Source organism: Pleuronectes platessa, chromosome 7, assembly GCF_947347685.1.
Source record: "Pleuronectes platessa chromosome 7, fPlePla1.1, whole genome shotgun sequence".
NCBI classification, from domain to species: domain Eukaryota; kingdom Metazoa; phylum Chordata; class Actinopteri; order Pleuronectiformes; family Pleuronectidae; genus Pleuronectes; species Pleuronectes platessa.
In genome coordinates, this window is record NC_070632.1 from 3,375,860 (window position 1) to 3,397,919 (window position 22,060).

The 22,060-nt window shown below is 43.7% G+C and overlaps 2 protein-coding genes across 3 annotated transcripts; both read left to right on the top strand.

Moving 5' to 3' along the window:
* Nucleotides 1-101: 101 nt before the first annotated feature.
* Nucleotides 102-8,566, top strand: uba2 (ubiquitin-like modifier activating enzyme 2). The gene is made up of 17 exons (XM_053426018.1): nucleotides 102-335; nucleotides 1,919-2,002; nucleotides 2,156-2,226; nucleotides 2,348-2,412; nucleotides 2,513-2,613; nucleotides 2,750-2,871; nucleotides 2,999-3,066; nucleotides 3,214-3,335; nucleotides 3,604-3,703; nucleotides 4,054-4,205; nucleotides 4,362-4,455; nucleotides 4,583-4,695; nucleotides 4,915-5,070; nucleotides 5,341-5,437; nucleotides 5,697-5,802; nucleotides 5,912-6,054; nucleotides 7,385-8,566. Exons 1-17 carry the CDS (start codon nucleotides 195-197, stop codon nucleotides 7,591-7,593), a joined length of 1,944 nt encoding a protein of 647 aa, XP_053281993.1. The 5' UTR covers nucleotides 102-194; the 3' UTR covers nucleotides 7,594-8,566.
* Nucleotides 8,567-9,855: 1,289 nt separating this feature from the next.
* ca5a (carbonic anhydrase Va) lies at nucleotides 9,856-19,966 on the top strand. Of its 2 annotated transcripts, none has more exons than XM_053426019.1 (7): nucleotides 9,856-10,562; nucleotides 14,004-14,201; nucleotides 15,132-15,250; nucleotides 17,074-17,169; nucleotides 17,319-17,381; nucleotides 18,350-18,508; nucleotides 19,312-19,966. In XM_053426019.1, exons 1-7 carry the CDS (start codon nucleotides 10,394-10,396, stop codon nucleotides 19,480-19,482), a joined length of 975 nt encoding a protein of 324 aa, XP_053281994.1. In that variant the 5' UTR covers nucleotides 9,856-10,393; the 3' UTR covers nucleotides 19,483-19,966. The 2 variants fall into 2 exon arrangements, with proteins under 2 accessions (XP_053281994.1, XP_053281995.1); XM_053426020.1 differs by lacking the exon at nucleotides 9,856-10,562 and adding an exon at nucleotides 13,691-13,876.
* The last annotated feature ends 2,094 nt before the right edge of the window (nucleotides 19,967-22,060 follow it).

Consider the following 22,060-nt stretch of genomic DNA (forward strand, 5'->3'; position numbering starts at 1 on the left):
AAGTAGGTATGCCGAATTCAACAAGTTCCACACCATCCGGGAGAGGGCGCTGAGACATCCCATTGGTTGTTGAGCGCCTCGGACATCTCGCAGAGAAGAAGAAAACCCGGAAGTGGTCTGGGGTTTCTTCGAGGAGAAGCTAGCTGTTAGCATCCCGGTGTCGCATCCTCCACTTGTGTCTCCAGCCGCTCGACATGGTCCAACTGGTGGGTTCCCTCCGGAGGGAGCTGGCGGACTCGCTCGCCACCTGCAAGGTGCTGGTGGTGGGAGCGGGAGGAATCGGCTGCGAGCTGCTGAAGAACCTCGTCCTCACCGGCTTCAAGAACATCGAAGTGGTCCGTTTGTGTGTGTGTGTGTGTGTTTGTGTGTGTGTGTCTGCTAGCCGGTTAGCTAGCTAGCCATCATGCTAGGTCTTTGTGCTGCACTGGAGGTGTGCGGGCTCCGACTAATTCCCGAGCCGTGGCATTGAAAGCAGTTCAATTAACATAGTGTGCCCGGTCCCGGGGGGAGTGGTTGTGTCGTTGCATCGTTGTGTAGACGGAGCCCGACATGATGGGATTAAAACAGTTGTAGCGAAGCATTTGGCGCCATTAACACCGCGAAGTTAGCCTGGTAACTTCTTTGTGTTGTGACTGTTAGCCGGCTCCATGCTAACACTCTTTATCACACACTTACTTCATCAAACACTGCAGTCCCAGTATTCTGATGGGAAGTTTAATGAGATTTACTAGAATTGGGAAACATCGCAGGTTTTCATGGTGACCAGTGAAATGTTCAGTCTGAGCTGTCACTGGGAGTCAGGGGCTCTTGTTCCTGGAGTCACTGGTGAACTGGTCAATGTCTTGTGGATTCCCAAGGGGCGGAGGGTCAATTAACCTTCACAGTCAATTAACGATGCAATTAACAGACAATAACAACAAGTTTCATGTCAGGAAACTTATAATTAGACAACAAGCAGCATCAACACAAGAGTCGTAACAAAAGTCAGATGGTAAAACCTCTAATATTCAATACTCTTATATATACACACACTAAAATGCATCATGGAGTATGAGTCAAATGGAATAATAAATCCTAAAACAAGTGTTGAAATAGATTAATATATATAAGACACGAATAACTGTAGGGCAACAACAGCTTTTAATATCAGATTATGACGTGTATCTTATATATTCATGTAATTTTATGATCTGTATATTATTTTTATAGTTATTCACATTTACCTGCTTTCTATTTATGTTGACCTTTGTTTAAAGTCCTCGACTCACACAATTTTTTATTATTATTATTATTAGAATTATCAGCAGCTCTGACCTACTGCATTTAAAATGCAGACGTGCTCGACAAAAATAAATGTGCTTTATTGACCCTTATTATAAACCTTCTGAGGGACCTGCAGAGCTGGATGCAGAGGAATCAGACGGTAGACAGCTTCTGCACAGGCGCTGTTCTGGAATCAGACTTTTCAGTGTCATGTGAAATATAAAAGACAGTAGCAGGAGAATGAAAGTGGAAAAGAAAAAGTAGCCTCATGGCACTTTGTGGGTGATGTATTTATAAATGTGCAATGAACCTGAAACGAGTTTTGCCAGAGATTGATGAGGTTGTTTGTGAACGTTTACAGTAGCGATGACTTTATTATTACTTATTGATCGGGTTTCTCTCCCAGTGATGACCTTCACTTGTTATGGGCTCAAATCTTTACAACCTTGTAAAAGCCACTGTCCTCTTGAGACTATTTGGACATCTGTAAATGAAGTGTTACCAGGAGCAGACATTCATGTTGTAATTACTACAAAACATATCCTCATTTTGTGAAGTTACATTTGTGTGAGTGACAATTTGACAGCTCTTGGCTGTTAAGTATATTACATTACATGTAAACTTGACTAGCGGCACAACTCTTGTCTTTTGGCAGATTGACTTGGACACCATCGATGTCAGCAACTTGAATCGTCAGTTCCTCTTTCAGAAGAAGCATGTTGGCAAGTCTAAAGCTCAGGTATGTAAACACCAGGAGCCAGACGGCTGCCTGCGGTGGTTTTAAATCTGGTTTGAACAGACACTGTTATGTAAAGCACTTTGAAATTCCTGTGTTTTCTTTTTCTCTAACCTTAACCCAGTCGTTAACTTTATTTCTCTGTTGTCTTTGCAGGTGGCGAAGGAGAGCGCCCTGCAGTTCTGTCCCAGTGCGAATATTGTTGCCTACCACGACAGCGTCATGAAGTCAGTTTCTTTCTTATTTGTCACTTTTTTTTACTGATTTAATGAATTGAATCATTATCATTTCTACTTTTAAAGTGATGGACATTGATTTGATCTATGATTTTTGTTTTGTTTTGAACAGCGCTGACTACAACGTGGAGTTTTTCAGGAAGTTCATACTGGTGATGAATGCTCTGGATAACAGAGGTATCCTCGTCGGACCTTCAACGACTTTTACTTCTTTTATTTCTTTTACCTGCCAACAATCTGAATAATGAGGAATATGAAACACCTTCTGTCTCCGTAGCGGCCCGTAATCATGTGAACAGGATGTGTTTGGCAGCTGATATCCCTTTGATCGAGAGCGGCACAGCAGGTTACCTGGGACAAGTCACCGTCATCAAGAAGGTAGGACATGCACATCTTAATTAAGATTAAAATCCACAGAATTACAATCCTGTGCTGCATAGAAGATATCAGGAAGACGGTGAATATCTCATGTTGACTTGTTCCTTTCCTAATATTTTATTCCCCTTCCATTAAGGGAATGACCGAGTGCTACGAGTGCCAACCTAAGCCCACCCAGAAGACCTTCCCAGGATGCACCATAAGAAACACGCCGTCCGAGCCCATCCACTGCATCGTCTGGGCCAAGTTTCTCTTCAAGTAAGGGACAATTAAGTTCTAGGTGTTAAAGTAGAATGTATGGGATTGACATGAGAATAGTAATATTTAAAAAACAATAGGGTATATACACTGCTAATGGTTCTTTTCCAATTGTCTGTCCACACAGTCAGCTGTTTGGAGAAGAGGATGCAGATAAAGATGTGTCACCTGACACAGCGGACCCAGAGGCTGCCTGTGAGTGACCGTACATTCCTTTAATGATATTGTATTTCCTCAGCTCTTCTCTACACTTCGTTTGAGACAGAAATTGAAGATTCGCATTATCGGTAGAAATGCACCCGCATCCTAGTACCTTGTGTGAAACTGGTTTCCTGTTCACAGGGAAACCAGAGGAGACTGCAGCTCGTGCCAAAGCATCTGAAAAGGACGGGGACATCAAGCGTGTCTCCACCAAGCAATGGGCCAGCTCCATTGAGTATGACCCCATCAAGATCTTTAACAAGGTAACCGTCTGATAATTGCATGAAGACTTGGAGATTTACTTCATGCAAAATAGGACACAAGGTGAAATGGTTTTAAAATAAAAAATATTATTTGAAAATATATGTGGTCGTTGCAAAATTACAATTATAACCCTAAGGATACTTAAAATACTTCTGAGGTGCAGGGTTTTCAAATTGTCTTAAACTCTTTGCATTTCTAATGCTACATTTTAAGTTTATTTCCATGATAAACATGATGGGGTCTGTTATAATTGTCTGTCCTGTCCAGCTTTTTAAGGACGACATCATGTACCTGCTGATCATGGACAAGCTGTGGAAGAAGAGGAAAGCTCCGACACCTCTGAACTGGCAGGAGCTCGAGAAGAGAGGTACGTCTGTGACACACTTATGTCAGAAAGTTCTGGTTTTACTGGTTCTAGCTGACTTGATATATTCTGTGTAAGGACCGATGAAAACAATTAAGATGTTAGTCCAAGGTCGTTATGTTAAACCAGGCATACACAGGGAAATATGTGGAATACAACCCTATGGAAAACAATTCACTTTATTTATGATATAAATACATATTTATGTGTTGAACAGAATTGCTCACAGTTAAAGTTCAAACACTGTTTTCTTCCTCCCTGCTGTCGTATGTGTCTCACCAGTGAGTGTTTGTCTTTCTCTTGGCTCAAAGTATTTGTGTCAGTTTGTTCATCTGTGTTTCTGTTTGGCTCAGCGTGTCCTCAGGAGGAGATTCCAGTTTCCGGGTTGAAGGACCAGCAGGTTCTGAGTGTCTGGGGTAACTGCCAGCTGTTCCAGCACAGCGTGGAGACTCTGCGCTCACAGCTAAAGGGGAAAGAAGCAGGAGCCCAGCTGGTTTGGGACAAGGTAACACACCAACACACACTAACTAACTGGAACTCTGTAGATCTGAATTTGTTGACCATTTCTTTCTAGAGAATAAACAACCATAGTGAAATATCAGTGACACATACATGTTGTGTACGTCTCGTGTTTGATGCCTTTACTGTCTCCTCTTGTCAGGACGACCCTCCGGCCATGGACTTTGTCACTTCAGCAGCAAACCTCCGTATGCACGTCTTCAGCATGAACACGAAGAGTCGCTTCGATGTCAAATGTAAGTTTGTTGGTCTCATTCAAGTTGTGAATCCTCTGAATTAGTTTGAGTTATCTCACGACCATAACACACTCTGATGAATGTCTCTGATTGAACGTTAATAGATTTATTTGTTGTTTTGTTTCAGCCATGGCAGGAAACATCATCCCAGCTATCGCCACCACCAACGCGATCATTGCTGGACTCATCGTACTGGAGGGGCTCAAGATCCTGTCGGGGGAAATAGAATCCTGTCGCACGGTTAGTTCAGTGACTTGAACTGTTTATATTAATCCAGCGATCTGCCAGTCTACTGGCAAGAGCTGTGGCGATCACCTAATAACAAAAAAATATATGAAAATTATTAATCTTGTATCTTCTCTGTAAAGTTATGATATGGAATGTATTATGTGATCGACCATAATATACTTTTGTTCCCCCATCACCTTAAAACATCTCCTTTATTTGCCTCATCTCCAGATCTTCCTGAACAAATGTCCCAACCTCAGAAAGAAACTGCTGGTCCCGTGTATCCTGGATCCGCCGAGCGCCGACTGTTACGTCTGCGCCAGCCAACCTGAAGTCACAGTGAAACTCAACGTCCACAAAACCATGGTCCTCTCTCTGCAGGACAGGGTAATGTGATGACCTGTAATTCTTACGTACAACAACCTGAACCCAAAAGAGACAATATAGTGATTTATGCTAAAAACCAATTATAAATCATGAAATACCTCAAAATGTATAAAATGTCTTGGATCTGCACTGTTGTTTTCAGTAAAAAAAAAACTCCCATTCTGGGGGGGGGGGATCATGAACCATATAAATCTTGCATCGTTGGTGCAGTGATGTTGTTGTTGGACTGTTGCCTTGTTGTGGGTCTAATGTCTTTGTGTATGTGTTCAGATCCTGAAGGAACGGTTCGGCATGGTGGCTCCAGACGTTCAGATAGAAGATGGAAAAGGGACCATCCTCATCTCCTCCGAGGAAGGAGAGACAGAAAGTGAGAATAAATTTAAAAAAGACAATTAATGTCTTCAATGTATATTAAAGAATGTTGAAGATGTTAACTTTAACTCTTATTTGACACACGTTATTGCTAAACACAAATGAATCTGTGAAACATGGGAGTTAAATATCTGTCACTGTTGGTGATGGAGTCATTTGGACAGAAGGGGGCGCTGTGACAGCTTCTATGAACCAGACGACAACTGCTTCACTTGTTGTTGGGCGAGTGTGTAACTCTCATCTTGTCCCAACAGCCAACAACAGCAAATTTCTCTCTGACTTTGGGATCCGTAACGGCAGCCGCCTGCAAGTTGATGACTTCCTGCAGGACTACACCCTCCTCGTCAACGTCCTGCACACGTATGTGGATCTGTACATACGAAAGTCTCCATGTATCATGTTTTACTGATGCCCCCCCCAGTGAGTGAACCTAAACATGTCATGTGCTATTGTCTTTCTCTGTTTGCAGCGAGGAGCTAGAGCGAGATGTGGAATTTGAGGTTGTAGGTGAAGCTCCAGACAAAGCCCCGCCCCCTCAGAGCAGCCAGAAGGATGATAACAACATCACCAACGGCAGCAAGGACTCCGCCCAGCCGTCCACTTCCTCGAAAGGTGAGCAGGAAGGAGGGAACTGGGTCATTCCTCTTGGAGTTAAATTACAGAGATAATGATTGGTTTGATTGAGGGGGGGGGGGGTAAGCAGGGATGTGCAGAATGTCCTGTACCGTGTTATTTCCTTATGGTGTTAACAGGAATCCATCATTTGCAGTGAGGTCGGGTTCCTCAGCATCGTGTGAAACACTGGACTGAACTGACTTGTATCTCAGGTTCAACGTGTTTTGCAGCCGTTCAGTCGTTATTGTTCCACGTTCACTAAAACCTCTCCCATGTCAAAGATCAGACGCTCACTGCTTCTAGAGCAGGAATGTGGTCAGACCTATGTTAACTCTACATGTGAGGAGCAACTGTAGAAGAGTAAACTAGAGTGTCTACAGGGTTTGACTGTCTGATAAGTTTTTTTACCTCTTATTTGTTTATAACACAGCTGTTTTCAATCAGCCTCCTCTTGATGCAAATTCAGTTTTAAATGAATTGCTTTAAGTTGCTTCGTGTGAAATCTCAATCTACATAGATCCGACCAGGTGGAACAACTTACTTGTATTTTAAATGTTTGAAACGGAACAATAATAGGAAAGTGGCAGAAGTTAAAACCAGAGGTTATCTGGGACGTGATCACTTCAGTCAGAAAGATGGTCATCTTGTTGACATTCCCAGTATTCAGTAACCAGTATGAGACGAGAAGGTCGCTCAGTGAGCACGTAGCTTATCTCCAGACGTCCTGGATCTGCTTCAACATGCAATTTGTTCTTTCTTGGCTGAAGCCTCCAACAAGTCATGGAAATCGATTGAGTCGTTTTTGAGTAAATCTGCTGACAAACAAAACCATGAAAACAAAACCTTCTTGGTGGAGGTAAATGTTACCTTAGCCACGCCCCTCTTTGAACTCTGCCTTCGTCCTTCATCTCAACTCAACACCTGTAAAGTTTTGTGAATCATTCCCGGTTGTGATAAGTTCTCAGAAACACACCTTCTGTGGTAGTTTCCACTTCAGCAGTGGTCTCCAGGTCTCACATGATAAAAACAATGCTGGCCCCACTGTAGCATGTGATGAAAATACATTTATAACAAGTAACATCAGCTGCATATGTTGTAATTGATATTGGTCTGATTTAATTTTTCATGGTTGCTTCAACGTCACATAGATATTTATTCACATTGTCCATTTTTTATTGTGAATCTTTTGACCTGTGGACGTTATCTTTAATTTCATAAAGGCTTCAAATGTCGTCACTTTATTTATTCAAAAGTTTAGTGTCCTTGTCTTGAGTACAAAGTGCATCAGCCTCTCTTGAACCTGAGTTTGAACCTTGGCGTCTTTCAGCTCCGGCAGACGACTCCGACGACCTCATGATCGTTGACTCCGACGAGGAAGAACCGGTGTCGTCCAGTTCGGCAACGACGGCGAGCGGCACCAAGAGGAAGCACCCGGACGCAGAGACCGGGGAGATGTCCTCCAAGCGCCCGCGGACCGAGAAGAAGAGCTCCGCCGCCGCCGATGATGACGACGACGACATCATCGCACTGGACTAGTTGTCTCCTCCCCCCCCCCCGTTGTCTTCTGAAGGACAGAGAACTCTTTGGACGTTTGTCGTTTTTGACAGTAGGCTTAAAATAAAACCACCTGTTTTATGAGGAACTCTTTACTGCCCTGCTCACTCCCTCGTCACTCTCTCCTCCCCTGTTCTGTTTGTGATTTCATATTCCCTCTGCTGTCCACACGAGGCTGTAAATAGGTTCTACACTTTAAAAAAAAAAAAAACTTTTTGAAAATTTACATGCAACTTCTTATTTTGTATTCATTCCTCGTCCCTATAAACTGATTCTCTTGATGGTAGAAACAAGTGGATTTTTTTTGTATTTTTTTTTTTATAAACGTACTGTATTTCTCATGCTACACAAGTCAGGGTGTGTTTGTGCTTTGTGTGTCAGGTGATGACATTGAAAACCAAAGCATGTGATGATGACCTCAGTTTGTTGCGAAGGGACAGTAGAAGACCGACAGACCCGGGAGTCTGCAGATTGTCGTACTTTAGCTCAGTAGGCTGCTGCTGATGTCCGTGAACTGGTCGTTAAATCAAAGAGGAGATGGGACACGTTGTCCCAGTTTGTGGCCATGGAGCAGCAGCACAGTGGAGTCTCTTCAAAGTCTCCCACTAAGCACAAGTCTCTTAGATCCAGGCTCGTAGTAGTTTAATGTTAACATGTGACCGTGGCTTTTTATTTGTGTCACTGTTTGTGAGGTCGCAGTTTGTGATAGGACAAGTTAAAGACTGAACCAGAGAGGGAGTAGATTCATTGTTTCACTCTGCAGCAGTTAAACTGGACGGTGAGACGACAGACGCAGAGCAACAGACGAGCGCCGGCTGTTGTCTTCTCCAGTCTAACCCCCCCGTGTGTCTGTGTCCATAATTTCATATTTCATTGTGATCTGTTTCTTGAAATGGCCGGAAAGAGCCTGATGGACCAATTTGGTGATGACAATAAATTCAACAATGCAGAGGCATCTGGTTTTGTCTTGTTTGTTCAAACTTCTTGGGAATCCAATCATTTTTTGAATGTAGAATATATTACATCTAATTTTTAAAATCTAGAATTACTCTTGAGTAAAGCGTTAATCTAGAGTAAGACCCAACAGTCGCCTTAAATTATATCATGCTGCAGCAAACTGCACACTCATCAATCTAATATATAAATATGTCAAACAAAATTTCAATAAGAACCATGAATTATTACCTTGGAAATTAGTAAAAATGTGTGGATCCATCCCTTTCTCCAGATCAAAGCCAATATGTAATGAGTTCTTTAGAAAACTTGCCAACTCATTGATTTTAGTCTGGTATCAAAATATGTCAAATTAAATTTCATCAAGAACCACGAAGCAGAAATTGTAAACATGTCAAAAAAGCCCTTTCTCACAAAATAAAAAAAGTTTCAGGATTCATACAACCTTACACCAAGTTTCATGGAAACACCTTTTGTAGTTTTTGTTAAATCCTGCTGACAAACTGCTGAAATCATTAAGTTCCTTGGTTGAAGTAAATTGCACAAAAAATATGTCAAAGTTCAGGAAACGATGTGAAGTAAACAAACAAAACACGTGTTTGTGTGTCGGAGTCGTCATCGGCCGACGAGTCTGTTTTCCTGGTGTTTGATAATTACTCAGTGTTCAGGGATTAAAGTCTGACGGACGTGTGGTCGCCTCCGTGCGCAGTGGAACAGCGTTCAGGGGATTGAACGTGATGCAACTCTACTACACGCACACATACACCAACACACACACACACATACATCACTTTACCATTAACAAGCTTTTAAAAACTCGCTTGATTAGATGATTCTGTTTCCTGTTAGATCAGTCAAAGTACACAACATGGATGAGAGATACACAAACTACACTTACTCATATGTAAAATTTATATATCATATATTTCCTTTAGATGCTTTATATCTAATTAAAGTCAGTTTGAAGCTCATTTTCTATCTTGATGTTTCTGACTCATTTCTTTGTGATCATCAAACTGCTCTGAACTGTTTCCTGTAGTTTTCCTTCAGTTTTTAACCTGAGTGTTTTGAAAGGTGATAATAAAGTTTATTACTGTTTTTATTGTTGTTGTTTTCAAGTTGAACCCACTTTGATGAAAAGTGTTTCCTCTCTGTCATCATCACTGGGACTGACGCCCCTCAGAGCAGCTCTCTGATTGGTCAGGAGGACAGACCCCCCCCCTGTCTCTTTCCAGCCTGCACAATAAACACTTTTCATTAGGGTCTGACTCCCGGTCTCTGGTCTGTCTCTCTGGCCCCTGTCTGTCTCTCTGTGTCTCTTTGATCCCTGTCTGTCTCACTGTCTCTGGTCTGTCTCTCTGTGGTCCCTGTTTGTTTCTTTGTATCTGGTCTGTCTCTCTAGTGTCTGTCTCTCTGTGGTCTGTTACTCTGGTCTGTCTCACTCTCTTTGGTCTGTCTGTCTCTCTCTGATCCCCCCCCCCCCGGGCCTCAGTCGGACCCTCTCTCAGGGGACACGGTCCCCCGGTGTCTCTCTCTCTCCGTCATGTTTTGAACCAGTGTAAATAGAAACCAGGCCGTTCACTCCGCCTCCTCCAGTCCGTCGGTGGGAGGGCAGACCTGCGGGGGAGCGGGCGCTCGGTGACGGCAGCTGTGTTGTGGAAGGAGCCGCTGCTTGCGGAGCTCACTTCGCCGGAGAGTTTTAAAAAGGAGCTAGCTTTTAGCTGTTAGCCGCTAGCTCGTTAGCTTCGGGCTAAAAACCAACCAGGGTCGTGAACGCGCCTGCTCGTCGCCGCAGTGAGCTCCTGTTCAGCGTCTGTCGGGGATCAACATGGTGACACTGACGTCCGTGGTCCGCCCGCTGGCCGCACAGCTCCAGCGGCGGCTCCACGGGCAGCTGCACCGGCGGCTCCCCGCTCACACCGGGGGTCGGCACCGGATCACGCCCGTCAGGAGCTGCAACCTCTCGGCTTGTTCCAGCAAATATGTCCTGTCTCAGAGTAAGTGGATGAGATGTTGTTATACGTGCACGCGATGACATGACTACACATCTGCTAACTCCTCCATCACGCAGAGTCTCAGTGTGTGTCTTTGTGTGTCTGTGTGCGTGTTAACGTGGGTTTGCACGAGTTGTGGCTCTGATTTAGTGTGTAATCAGCTCATTGTGGGTCAACATAGCTGAGGATCACTTATTGTTGTCAACGGAACAAAACGTACATGACATGTAATGCAACGAGGAGAAGTGTAAACCATGGACTGGATCCGCCTCATCACTGGATCCGGATCACAACACGTCCACCCCGCCTCAGCGGACCGGGACCGGAGCCTCCGGGTTTTACGGGCTCGTATCGATCCCTGGCCCGTAATCATCACAAGAAGCCCTTTGACCTACATGGAGCCTGTAGGAGAAGAACACGTCAAACCTTACCTAAAATGCATTCAGATATTTTATATATATATATATATATATAATATCACAGAGTTTAAAGGATGGTTCAATGGAAATTCATTGAAGAGGGACATTACTCCTTCTATTCCCACTCATCACTCCCCACTGGGTGTGATCTCCTGAGAGACGTGTGTTCAGACCTGCACTGAACTGAACTAATGCAACACACACGTTATCTTTGTACTTATAACAACAGAGTTTAAGTGTGATGGTTCAGTTACTGTGAATAAGGAACAGAGCTCTTGCCCACGGATGCTTTGGCATGGGGGAACTGGGAAGACTGGTATTCAACAGCCTTCTTAGGGGACGACCCAGAATACATGTGGACCTGACTTTCCAGAGTTCAAACGAGTGTCACAATCAGGTCCAGCGAGTTGAAGAGCGAAGCTGAACTGTGGATAAGTTAAAAATACTAAAAAAATAGGTTATTAAAAAAAAACAAAGTTTATCTCCAATATTCAGCAGGAAACTTTTAAAACAGAGTTCGGTGGATTAGTTACAGCTGCAGCTCTTCTGGTTCAGGAAGCCGAGGATCAGGGCTTTGAGTTTTTTCCCCACATGAAAATCTCACTTTGAGTCGGAGCCCAACAGAGTTAATCCCTTCCATTGCCTGCAGAGGGCGCTGTTGCTCAGTAAATTTCACAGAGTGTTGCTTTAATTAATTTGTGTCCCTACTGTCTCTGTCACATCTCCACTGTGTTAGTCCTCACTTAACTTTGTTTGAAAGACATCGGATGAAATATATGGAAAATCTGAACTGTGCTGGAATAAGTTGCACCCGAGGAAAGTGACACACGAGCCCATCGGACGAGTCGGGACCTCACCACACCCACCAACATGAGCCGTGTCCTGCTCCCTGTGTCCCGGCAATCACCGAGTCAACATGGAGGGAAAAACTCTACAAGTGGAAAAGAACGGTCCAGTGCTGCAGACGTTATAAATCCAACCAGCGCTCACTGGTCGACGCTTCATGAAAGAGCTTCTGTGTTCACCCAGAAGATCCACTAGATGTTAGGTTCTGTGGGAGTTTCCTCGTTGATGTGTCCTGATGCAGTTTCTACTCTTTTCTTTGTAAAATGACTTTTGGGCCTCTTCTCTTCTTTAGGTCTTAAACAGCCGACTCACAGGAAACTAATGCGGTTTGTTGTGGTTTGATCACAACGTGGTTCCCTCAGTTGAGCCTCACCCAGGGAACAGAAATCCTGTGGTTGACTCAAATTGTGAAACACCAATTGTGACACTTAGTGTCAATGTGTTTTTTTTTCATGGTTATCTTTGGTTTTATCTGCACAGGCTTTGAGATAAACTCCTATCTGGGTTGTGTAAAGACTTCACAGTGAACAACTCTTTTTCAATAGGAAATATTCATTCAATCATTATCTTTTTAGGACAGGGTGGCTGGGCCCAATTAGAAAATACCAATTACCAATATTCTACAAATTACACATTTGGATTGAATGACTGTTGTACTTTACATTACTGTCAAAAACTCTTCCAAAGTAAACCTTAATGTATTCGAGTTTTAAATGTGAGCCGTGTATTTTTTCAAACAGCCACAGATTTCCATTCATATAATAGGACACCAGCCCAACTCCTGCAAACCACCTACACACAAACTATGAAGATAAACTGTTGTGAAAAAGCCTTGTGAGGGAAACTAATCATTTCAATGTTGTTCAGATTTTTTTCATTTTGAATATAAAGAAATCATCATTTTATATCCTTATTGTCCATCTATAGTATGAGTTTTAAATCGTATCCACTCTTATTGCATTTAAGCTTCTACCATTGTGACACATGCTGTGTAACACTGAGTCAGCACTTCCACCCTCTACCAGCATGTATATTCATACTTTCCAGAGATGATGGAAACCAGTAGCTTCCACAAATGCAGCGTCAGACCCACAGTTTAGTGCAGGAGCTGAACTTGAGTTCAGGTTTCGATGCCTCAGACTCAGGCCGGTGTCTCTGGGCTCATTCGTCTCATTCACACTTTCTGATTCTGTCCAGCTGCTCGTCATGTGACACTCGGAGGAGCTGATCCTGAGACAGTGGCGCTGACATGTCACAAATCAGAATCACCGTCCACAGCTTCCTTGGGATTTAGCTCCAACAGCTTTTTTGAGCAGTTGCTGTTTGTCCGTTCAACAACGGAGTCATGCGGCGAACTCTCCCAGGAGGAGTCGGTGAAATCGGAAGAAGATGAAGGTCATCTCCCAGTCAGACCTGTTCGGCTCGGCTCACAGTGGAAACCTAAGGCTCTGTGCTGGATGAGTGGAGAAGAAAACAACACAATGAGCTGCTTTTTTAGCCTTTGACAACCTCGCTTGAAATATGTTTCTCAGCAGGTCTTAGGTCAGGTGGAGAGAAACCCGTTTCAGAATGAGCTTTCTCTGAGTTAATGATTTTTGAGCTTTGGCCTGATTTCAAAGGTGAAGTGAGAGCAGAAGTTAGGGAGGCAGGGAACACGCGCACAGCTTCAGGTAATTAGAAGCTCCTTTGACGGACGTTGGTCCGAGCTGGCAGCTCGACTGACCAGAGGTCCCGGGCAGATCCCCCCCGCTGCGGAGTGGAGCTGGGGGCGTGCCAGGACATTCCGCGTGTCACTTTCTTTACAGCCAGCCCACTTGGCTCTTATTTTGTAATTTCCTTCCAGGAAAAAAACCCCGGAGAGGACAAGGAAGGAAGTGCTATTGCTCACTTGCCCCTTTTTCATTTAGTTCCTTCAAAGAGCTCCAGGAAGGAGGGTTGTGTGCGTCTGTCTCTGTCTGTCTTTTTGAATTCCTTTAAATGAGGCTACTCTGATTTTCTCTTTCAAAATGGACTGTTGCAAAATGAAGGAGGCAGCGGAGTACAACATGAAAAGTGGGTATCAGGATATTACACCTGTACATGGACAGCAGGAGATCTGCGGGTTAGTAACTTTAAAATCTTATTTTCCTCTTTGATTAACCTCCCTTTTCTCCTCCTCCTCCTCCCTCCTCTCCTCCAGTGCACCCCATGTGGCAGGGACCCCTCGCGATACCAGGAGGCGATCGCCAGTCTCCCATCGACATCATCGCACGGAAGAGCGTCTTGGACACCGAGCTGAAGCCTCTGGTCACCGATTATGACCCAGACACCTGCCAGCAGATCTGGAATAACGGTTACTCCTTCCTGGTGGAGTACGATGACACCACAGACAAGTCCAGTGAGTAGTTTTATGTCCTCTTAGTTTATATTCTCACACTCTTCTGCCATGAGTCACTGTAGAGATCTAGTAAATGAAATATGGTTCGTTCCACAGAAGGTCCTCATTATTTGTTTAGATTTGGAGTTAGTGAAACGAAATCTCAGGGGAATGTGTGTTTTTTATCTACACAGATTATCTCTCTCTCTCTCTCTCTCCCCCCCACACTCACACACTAAAGAGACTTCAGTCTGTGGGAAAATCCAGTTTACATGATCGTCATGTGACTTAAATGTCTCTCCTGACTTCCACACGTATTTCACAGTCTGTGTACAAATGGCTGGTCAGTGTATTATAATGACTGGAATCCACCAAGAGGCTGTAACGTGTTCAAAGTACCACAACTTTTAACTGTAGGTAAAATACAAATGTTTTTAAAGCTACAGAATTTCCCACCTCAGAGGTGTCAGGTGTTCTCGGTCGTAGTATTATGAGCTGTGTGTGGAACTGAGAGGAGAACAAACCGGTTCCTAACAGAGAAATGTGGAGAAAGACAAGAGAGCAGGTTAAGTATTATTAACAGTTTAACAAAGGAGTGCTTGTGACCTGACTGCAGGTGTCACCAGTGGAAATTGATGTGTTATCATGGAATGTTGTGTTGTATAGATAGAGAGAAGTGCTTATCTTTTGGTAGCAGTCCTGTCCCTGATAAGCTGTTTATGGGGTCAATAGGAAAGTCGTTGTTTTATAGACTCACTTTAATATTTTCTGTTCCGTGTTTCTGCCCAAAAAATCTGCTCCTCAGCAAAATCCTTTCTTCCCCTCGAGGAGGAAACTCTTTCCAACACAAATGATGACTAGGCAGTTTGAGATTTGACCTGATTCTTCTGGAGGACTGGCGTTTCATCCTTTTAACAGAATCTACTTGTGTCTTTTCATTTCCTGGTGCAGCGCTGAAAGGGGGCCCCCTGAGAGACAAATACAGGCTGTGTCAGTTCCACTTCCACTGGGGTGAGAGCAACGCCTGGGGCTCGGAACACACCGTGGACAGGAAGCTGTTCCCCGCAGAGGTAACACACCTGCTGTCACATGGATGCACCAACTTAGACAGTAAACACTGGATGAACATTAAAGCAGGAGTTTCTGGCACAAATGAGGATCACATAAAATATGATTTCAACAATTTCCCAGCACATTGTCAACACTGGAGTATGAAGGTGTTTCAGTTTCAACCCATTAATGGAAGGAAACACCAGTAAAACCATCAGTAGCGTAAAAGAGTTCATCTCTGTTACTGTAACTCTGATGAAGAAATGAACAGGAAGAAGAATATCTTTAACATCAGTTTACCACTTGAGGTAAATGTTTATCTACACAGGTTTTACACAACAAGAACACTTTTATAGAGTTAAACATTTAGGCTTCATAAAGTTTTATGCCCGTCCTTATCGATGACGGAGATCCACCCAGTGGAGACTCAGATATACATCGTTTATATGAGGATAGTTTTTCCTTTCAAAGATTAACTTCACACCACCCTGTTTTCCCTGATTGAAGGTGTGTCTGTACTGTTCTCAGCAGTGACATCACAGTGTACTGACACACTGATAGATCTAACACAATTAGCAGCAATCCACAAGATCACTTAATACATAACAGACATTAATTATAATTGTATAAACTGTACGACTTAAAGTTCAAGTATATAAATAACATACAAGACAAGACAAAGATGATTTGAGCTGAATTATTGCACCTGGGGTAGTGTACATGTGAGAGTGGAGCATGCAGATGGTATTATAAAAATATAATTGAATAAGTATATTTAAGTTGTGAGCAGCCGATGATTTTCTGACTTTCCTGTTTGCTGCCTCACGTGGAGACGCATTCAATTTATTTTTAGTAGCTCTTGTTGTGGGCCATTGTTTGAAATGACATAAATCGATTTGATCGATTAAAAACACCAAAAATAATTCATGTTTGAAACTTTCTTTTGTTCAATTCATGCTTTAAAAGACCTGACGTCTCTGGTGCTGCGTTAATGTAGCGTGTAAAGTGAAGAGGCGTGGATCTCACAGGTGGCGTTTGTGTATTTTAGGATAGCATGGAACCATTGAATGGAAAAAAACTAATATGTCGAGCTATAGAAAGCAGCTTATAGAGTGAGAGAAATGCAGTTAGTCCTCTGCTGCGACCTTTCACATAACCAAATGTTTTCTGAAGGCTTAAAGGAAGAAAGGAGTCATGGAGGAAAACGAATCAGAGCAGTGTTTAAACAGTGTTGACTCAGTCGTCCTTTTGAATTCTATTCATGTTTCCCAGTTAAAAGGCCTGGGAATCTATAACCAGGTTCTGTGGTGCAGCTGGTTTCTTCTGTTAACTCTTAATGTCACGCGTCCCACCTCGTGTTGTCCATGAACACACAGGTGTGTAAGTACGTGTGTGTATTTGTGTTTGACTGTGTGAAAGACTGTGTGTCCTCTACCAATCCCTTGTCAGTGGTGTTGGGAATGTGCACATGTCATTGTTCTCATCACTCAGTCTTTGTGTGTGTGTGTGTGTGTGTGTGTGTGTGTGTGTGTGTGTGTGTGTCCCCTCAGTGCTCAAGTTACACTTCTGACTCACATATTTTCCTATATTTGGCTGATGTGTTGATGTATTGAGTTTGTGCATGTGAGTTTTCAAACCTCTGAATCTGCAATAAGACACTTTATTCATAAAGTCAGTCAAAGGATGAAGAACTCTTATTTTGAAAAGCAACGGAAAGAAAGGGAACTAGTGGATCTGGAGAGGAGAAGTTTGCATGGGATCAGCATGGAGACACACACACACACACACACACACACACACACACACGTTCATGGTAGGTTTCTGATAAAGTGTGTGTCCACAGCTCCACTTGGTTCACTGGAACTCTGACAAGTACAGTCTGTTCGAGGAGGCAGTGATGGAGGACAACGGACTGGCTGTGATCGGAGTCTTTCTAAAGGTAAACACACACACACACACACAGACCTACTTTATGTTGTGAACACACACAATCTGCTGTGTGTTAACTGTATACATCTCATTGTATGGGCTGAAGATGCAGCTTCACTCTGTGAGTTAACTCCAGATTAATGTTTAATCCTCGTTCAGGTTGGAAAGAGACACGAGGGGCTGCAGAAGCTGGTCGACGCTCTGCCTGCGATCAGACACAAAGTGAGTTCACACACACACACACACACACACACAAACACAACATAGCTGTTTGTCCTCAACTCTCATCCGTCTAGTGACCAATTCAACAGACCCTTATGGAATAAGATCAATAAACATTATTTAAATCATATCTGAATTGTTTCTGATTTAGGTTATATTGAGAATATCTATTTGATAACTTCCGGCAGAGTTTTATTCCCGTTGATTGTTCTCGGAGCTGTTTGAAGGTGAGTAACACAAGGTCACAGTTTGTCCTTCGTTTATATCACTGCTGCCGTTCTGCTTATCACCAATAGTCTGATAAGGTTTGTTTGAATACATGCGACGGTTGTTTAACACTCATTGTGCGACACAACATGTTTTATGATGGTTAGTGATGATTGTGGTGATGAATCATAGACAATAAAACACCACAGGGGACGATCCTCCACCTGCTGAACGTCTCCTGTACCTCAAACAGTGTCTGTCGGTTTTCTCATTAACACACCAGACTGCATTGTGTTGACACAGTAACATGTCAGTTAAGTGTCTCAAACGTGCATTTGTCCCAACCGCTGTGTGCTTTGTTAGACAAACACAGCAACGTGTGTGTTATCCAGACTTATTAGTGATGTTTACATTAGCTGGCATCATATTTACACAGCCCTAATCAAACCTTAAGTCTTTTATAATACACTGAAAATGTTAATTTACTGAATTTGTTCATCTATGAAAGGAAAGCTGGTGTGGGCCATGTTAAATGAAAGGTTCACATAACAGCTCTGGGGAATATGAACATTTTAATAAGTTAGTAGTTTCCTTGAACAATTAACAGCTTAAGTTGTCGGAGTATTTTTCATATCCAAACAAAACTAAAATATCCTAAATCTAATCATTATTGAATCAACAGAATTGTAAACGTCAGTAGTCGTGTTTTCTTTATCCCTGATTAACTGACAGCTGTGTGTTGTGTCTGTGGTCGCCTGCAGGACAGCGTCGTGGAGTTCAACAGGTTCAATCCCGCGTGTCTGTTACCCGCCAACACTGACGACTACTGGACGTACCACGGCTCCCTGACCACGCCCCCTCTGACCGAATCTGTCAGCTGGATTGTGATGAAGCAGCACATTGAAGTCAGCCACGATCAGGTGTGTGTGTGTGTGTCTGTGTGTGTGTGTGTGTACGTGTCTTATTCATATGCATCAATGTCCAGGTTTGTTATTAAAAATCCAGATCGCCTGCAAAATCGACCTGCTTCTTTCTGGAGTCATTTCTCATCCAGATCTGCAGCTCACTTGTTTTAACCTCTTTTGGCTCAATCGTTTAATTTAACTCATCAGATCTTCTCTTCAGATGTCAGAGGAAGCTGTTTTCAGAAATACAACCTTAAATAAAACCAGAGTGTGTCTCTGTGTTTGCTGGATTTAAAACAAAGAAACAACAGTTTGCACATTAGATTGTTTTGGGGGGGTTTAAGAATATCTGATGATCTGCTGCCCCCAGGTGGCCAAAAGAGAGTGGTGCAGTTTGGTGGTTTGATCAAAATTCTTCAGAACTGGTTTCAGATGAAGAAGAATAATTCTGTTCCACAGAGCAACTGGTCACATTAAGGTGTTTCCATTTTACAACTGAGCAAACGAGCAGGTCCACATATTTGGCTCATGACGTGAGACCAGCAGCAGTTACAAAGAAGTGGTGAATGATTTATAACCAGAATCATGATTATAACCAGGCAGGTGAACACTTAGAAGGAACATTCTCTGTGTTCATGTCTGTGGACGGCACTGAGTAGATATATCACGTGTATCTCCACCAGGACCCAACAGTCCCCTAATGAAACCACGTTAAAAATCAATAGATCTGATCCTAAAAATGCCTGATTTCCTCCGGTAACAACCTCTCCCTCTCTCTCCCTCTCTCTCTTCCTCTGTCTCCTCCTCCTCTTCCTCAGCTGGCCGTCTTCCGGAGCCTCCTGTTCACCTCGGCTGAGGAGGATGTGCAGAAGAGTATGGTGAACAACTTCCGTGTGCAGCAGCCTCTGCGTGGTCGCACCGTCCGCTCTTCCTTCAGTCCCTTCCTGCAGGGGGCGCCATCAGCTGACGGCGACCATCACTGCCACTGACAATGCTGGACCCAGTACACACACACACTCAAAGAAACACACACACACACACACACACACACACACACACAGAAACACTCACACACAGTTCTCTGTGAGCAAAACGAAAAATGTCCTACATGATCGTGTTGAGCAGAAAACCTACTTTTAAAGTTTCACCGGGGAAACTTCATTTATATTCTTCATGCTGTTCATTGTTTTATTATTACAAACAGTTTTACATGGAGGGACGAGGGAAACGTCTGTTTTATGGGTAGTTGAGATTCATATTTAGGAGACTTGGTTCCTGTGGGGAAAGTATATAGTTATTAACATGAGTCGTATTTATAACTTATTTCATATGATCAGTTTCTGTTTTTTACCAGAAATAAGACTTTTATTAACCTGTGTCGTTGGTTGCTGGGTTAATCCTCAATCGTATATTTACCAGATGAACAGAATGTATGTTTTCCACGTCTGTTACAAAGAGGTTTTATTGAATTCAGTTCATCTGACGCTGGTTTTTTTTTACAGCATGTTGCTTTCAAACATCAAGTGGACGTTAAAATCTCCACCGAGCCTTCGCTCCTCTTCCTACAACCTGTTCAATAAGTTACTAATATGCACAAACATGCCAGGTCACTGAGGCACATGTACTTTAAGACTCGTAAAAAGCAAAATAAGCAGTTCTCTTCTCTTTCTTACAGTAACACTCAGCATCAGAGCCACTGTGCCTTAAACGTTGTCGGTGTCAGAGCGCGAGCCGAGCCACACGCGGCCCAGTAGGCTGTGGTTCGAGTGCACTGGTTGTTCACAGTCAAGTCCAGTTCATATCTGCAGATCCCTGACCTTGAGCTGGAGACTCTCAGTTTCTAGAGGTGGTTCCTGGAGGGAGGCTCCGGAGGCAGTTTGGTAAAGACGAGGCATTCTTCAGGAAACTGTGGACACGCCTCTGCTCAGGGTGTGTTCTGGTGAAGAGGTGTGCACAGCGTGAAGTGGAGCCTCTGGAGGAAACACCCCAGAAGCTCCTCTTCCTCTACTTTGCCTCTTTCCACGGAGTCTCACAGTCGAGACTCCGTGGACTTGGTGGAAGAAGCCGTGACTTGTTTCTCTGGAGTGAATGAAATCTGTGTTGGACTTGGCAGAGTTCCCATAACACACCTCTGGGCTTCGGCCAATCAGCTCCGCGACAGCAGGAAAACAGGAAACTGACAAAACTTCATCGTCCACTAATCCAATCACGTTTAGTCGTTGAGAGGAATCTGTTGTCTTCATTAGTCCAGCTGTTGTTTTTTAATTCTTCCCTCATTCAACATGAATCAAATTAACAAACCAGATTTTACTGACATGGGTTGGGATTAGGGTTTAAAGAGTTTATATTATTATTAGACTTTAACTGGTCTAAGCTGCTTTTACTTTTTAGAACGTTTTAAATAATAAACCGAGAAGCACGAAGGGATACCCCCCCCCAGAACGATGGTTGAACAAACACTGTATATTCATACTGGGGAGACACAATGGGACCAGCTGTTCCCAGCAGCCTTGTGTGCGTCACCAGTCGTCATGACCGTGTTTCTACCTGCTTCCGAGGTTCCAGTCTCTCGACGTGTTCAGAACTTTGGAAGCTGTGAGACGCAGAGAATCCAAAACAAGCTTCCATTGTCTGACCAGTCCAGTCTCATGCAAACCAGTAGAGGTGCTCTGGGGGGATTCTTACTATGCAGCAGGATTAGAAAGATGAAGGTGAGAGTTCACAGTTGTCCCCCCGTTCACCCCCCCCCCCCCCCTGCACGGATGCTCACATCAGGGCATGTGCTCCCCAGTAGGGCCTCCATCGTGCTTCTCTCCCCCCCCCCCCCCCCAGCTGAGGCCCGGTGCTGAATAGACCAACTGGACATGTATAGAGAGGATTTGATGGTGTGGGGGGGGGGGGGGGGGGGGGTGCTGGGGCCCGCTGGGGGCCGGTTGTAAAGATTTCTGAAGTGCAGAAAAGATTGTAGTGGATTGTAGTTTGTGTGACACTCTGAGGAATGTTGTGTGGTAGCTTTGTTTCTTTTCTTTTCACGTTGATGCATTACTGAATCTGTGTCCAGCGTGTCGTACTAACTTGGAGATAAGGGACCCAGCTCTGCGTTTATCTGGTGCAGCCGGGTTTTACTGATGTATTTGAATCATGCACCACGAGCTGCCGTCATGTTTCATGGCCTTTCACTTCTTCTTTTAACTCTGAATGCAATCAGTGCCGATGTGTTCTCGTCCAGATGTTCAGTCTGTAGGACACGTTTTGTCTAAATGGCCTTTTTCTTTAAAGAAATCATTTTCCTTTGACCGTTCAGTTTCTTCTCCAGCCTTATATCATATTATATTATCACTGTCCGCCTTCCTCCACATGCTCCGTGTGTCAGGACGCTGCCGTGTCGTGTTTCCTCCGTGATGTTTTACACTCGAGTCGTTCCCCCGCCTCCTGCAGCTCCCTGTGCTGTGTGAGCAGGTGTGTGCTTTGTGTGCTTTACGTTATGCAGAACATGTGTAAGCTGTTTATTTGTTTAGTGGGCGGCAACATTCCTGCCCTGCAGCGTTCTGGACGGCCCCCTCTCCC

Excerpts from the sequence above, each read along its gene's own strand:
- uba2 (XM_053426018.1), top strand. The coding sequence starts at position 195 with ATGGTCCAACTGGTGGGTTCCCTCCGGAGGGAGCTGGCGGACTCGCTC. Across the intron at positions 2,003-2,155 it reads TTGGCAAGTCTAAAGCTCAG|GTGGCGAAGGAGAGCGCCCT; the intron begins GTATGTAAACAC and ends TTGTCTTTGCAG. Across the intron at positions 2,413-2,512 it reads GAATGCTCTGGATAACAGAG|CGGCCCGTAATCATGTGAAC; the intron begins GTATCCTCGTCG and ends CTGTCTCCGTAG.
- ca5a (XM_053426019.1), top strand. The coding sequence starts at position 10,394 with ATGGTGACACTGACGTCCGTGGTCCGCCCGCTGGCCGCACAGCTCCAG. Across the intron at positions 10,563-14,003 it reads CAAATATGTCCTGTCTCAGA|TGCACCCCATGTGGCAGGGA; the intron begins GTAAGTGGATGA and ends CCTCTCCTCCAG. Across the intron at positions 15,251-17,073 it reads GGAAGCTGTTCCCCGCAGAG|CTCCACTTGGTTCACTGGAA; the intron begins GTAACACACCTG and ends GTGTGTCCACAG.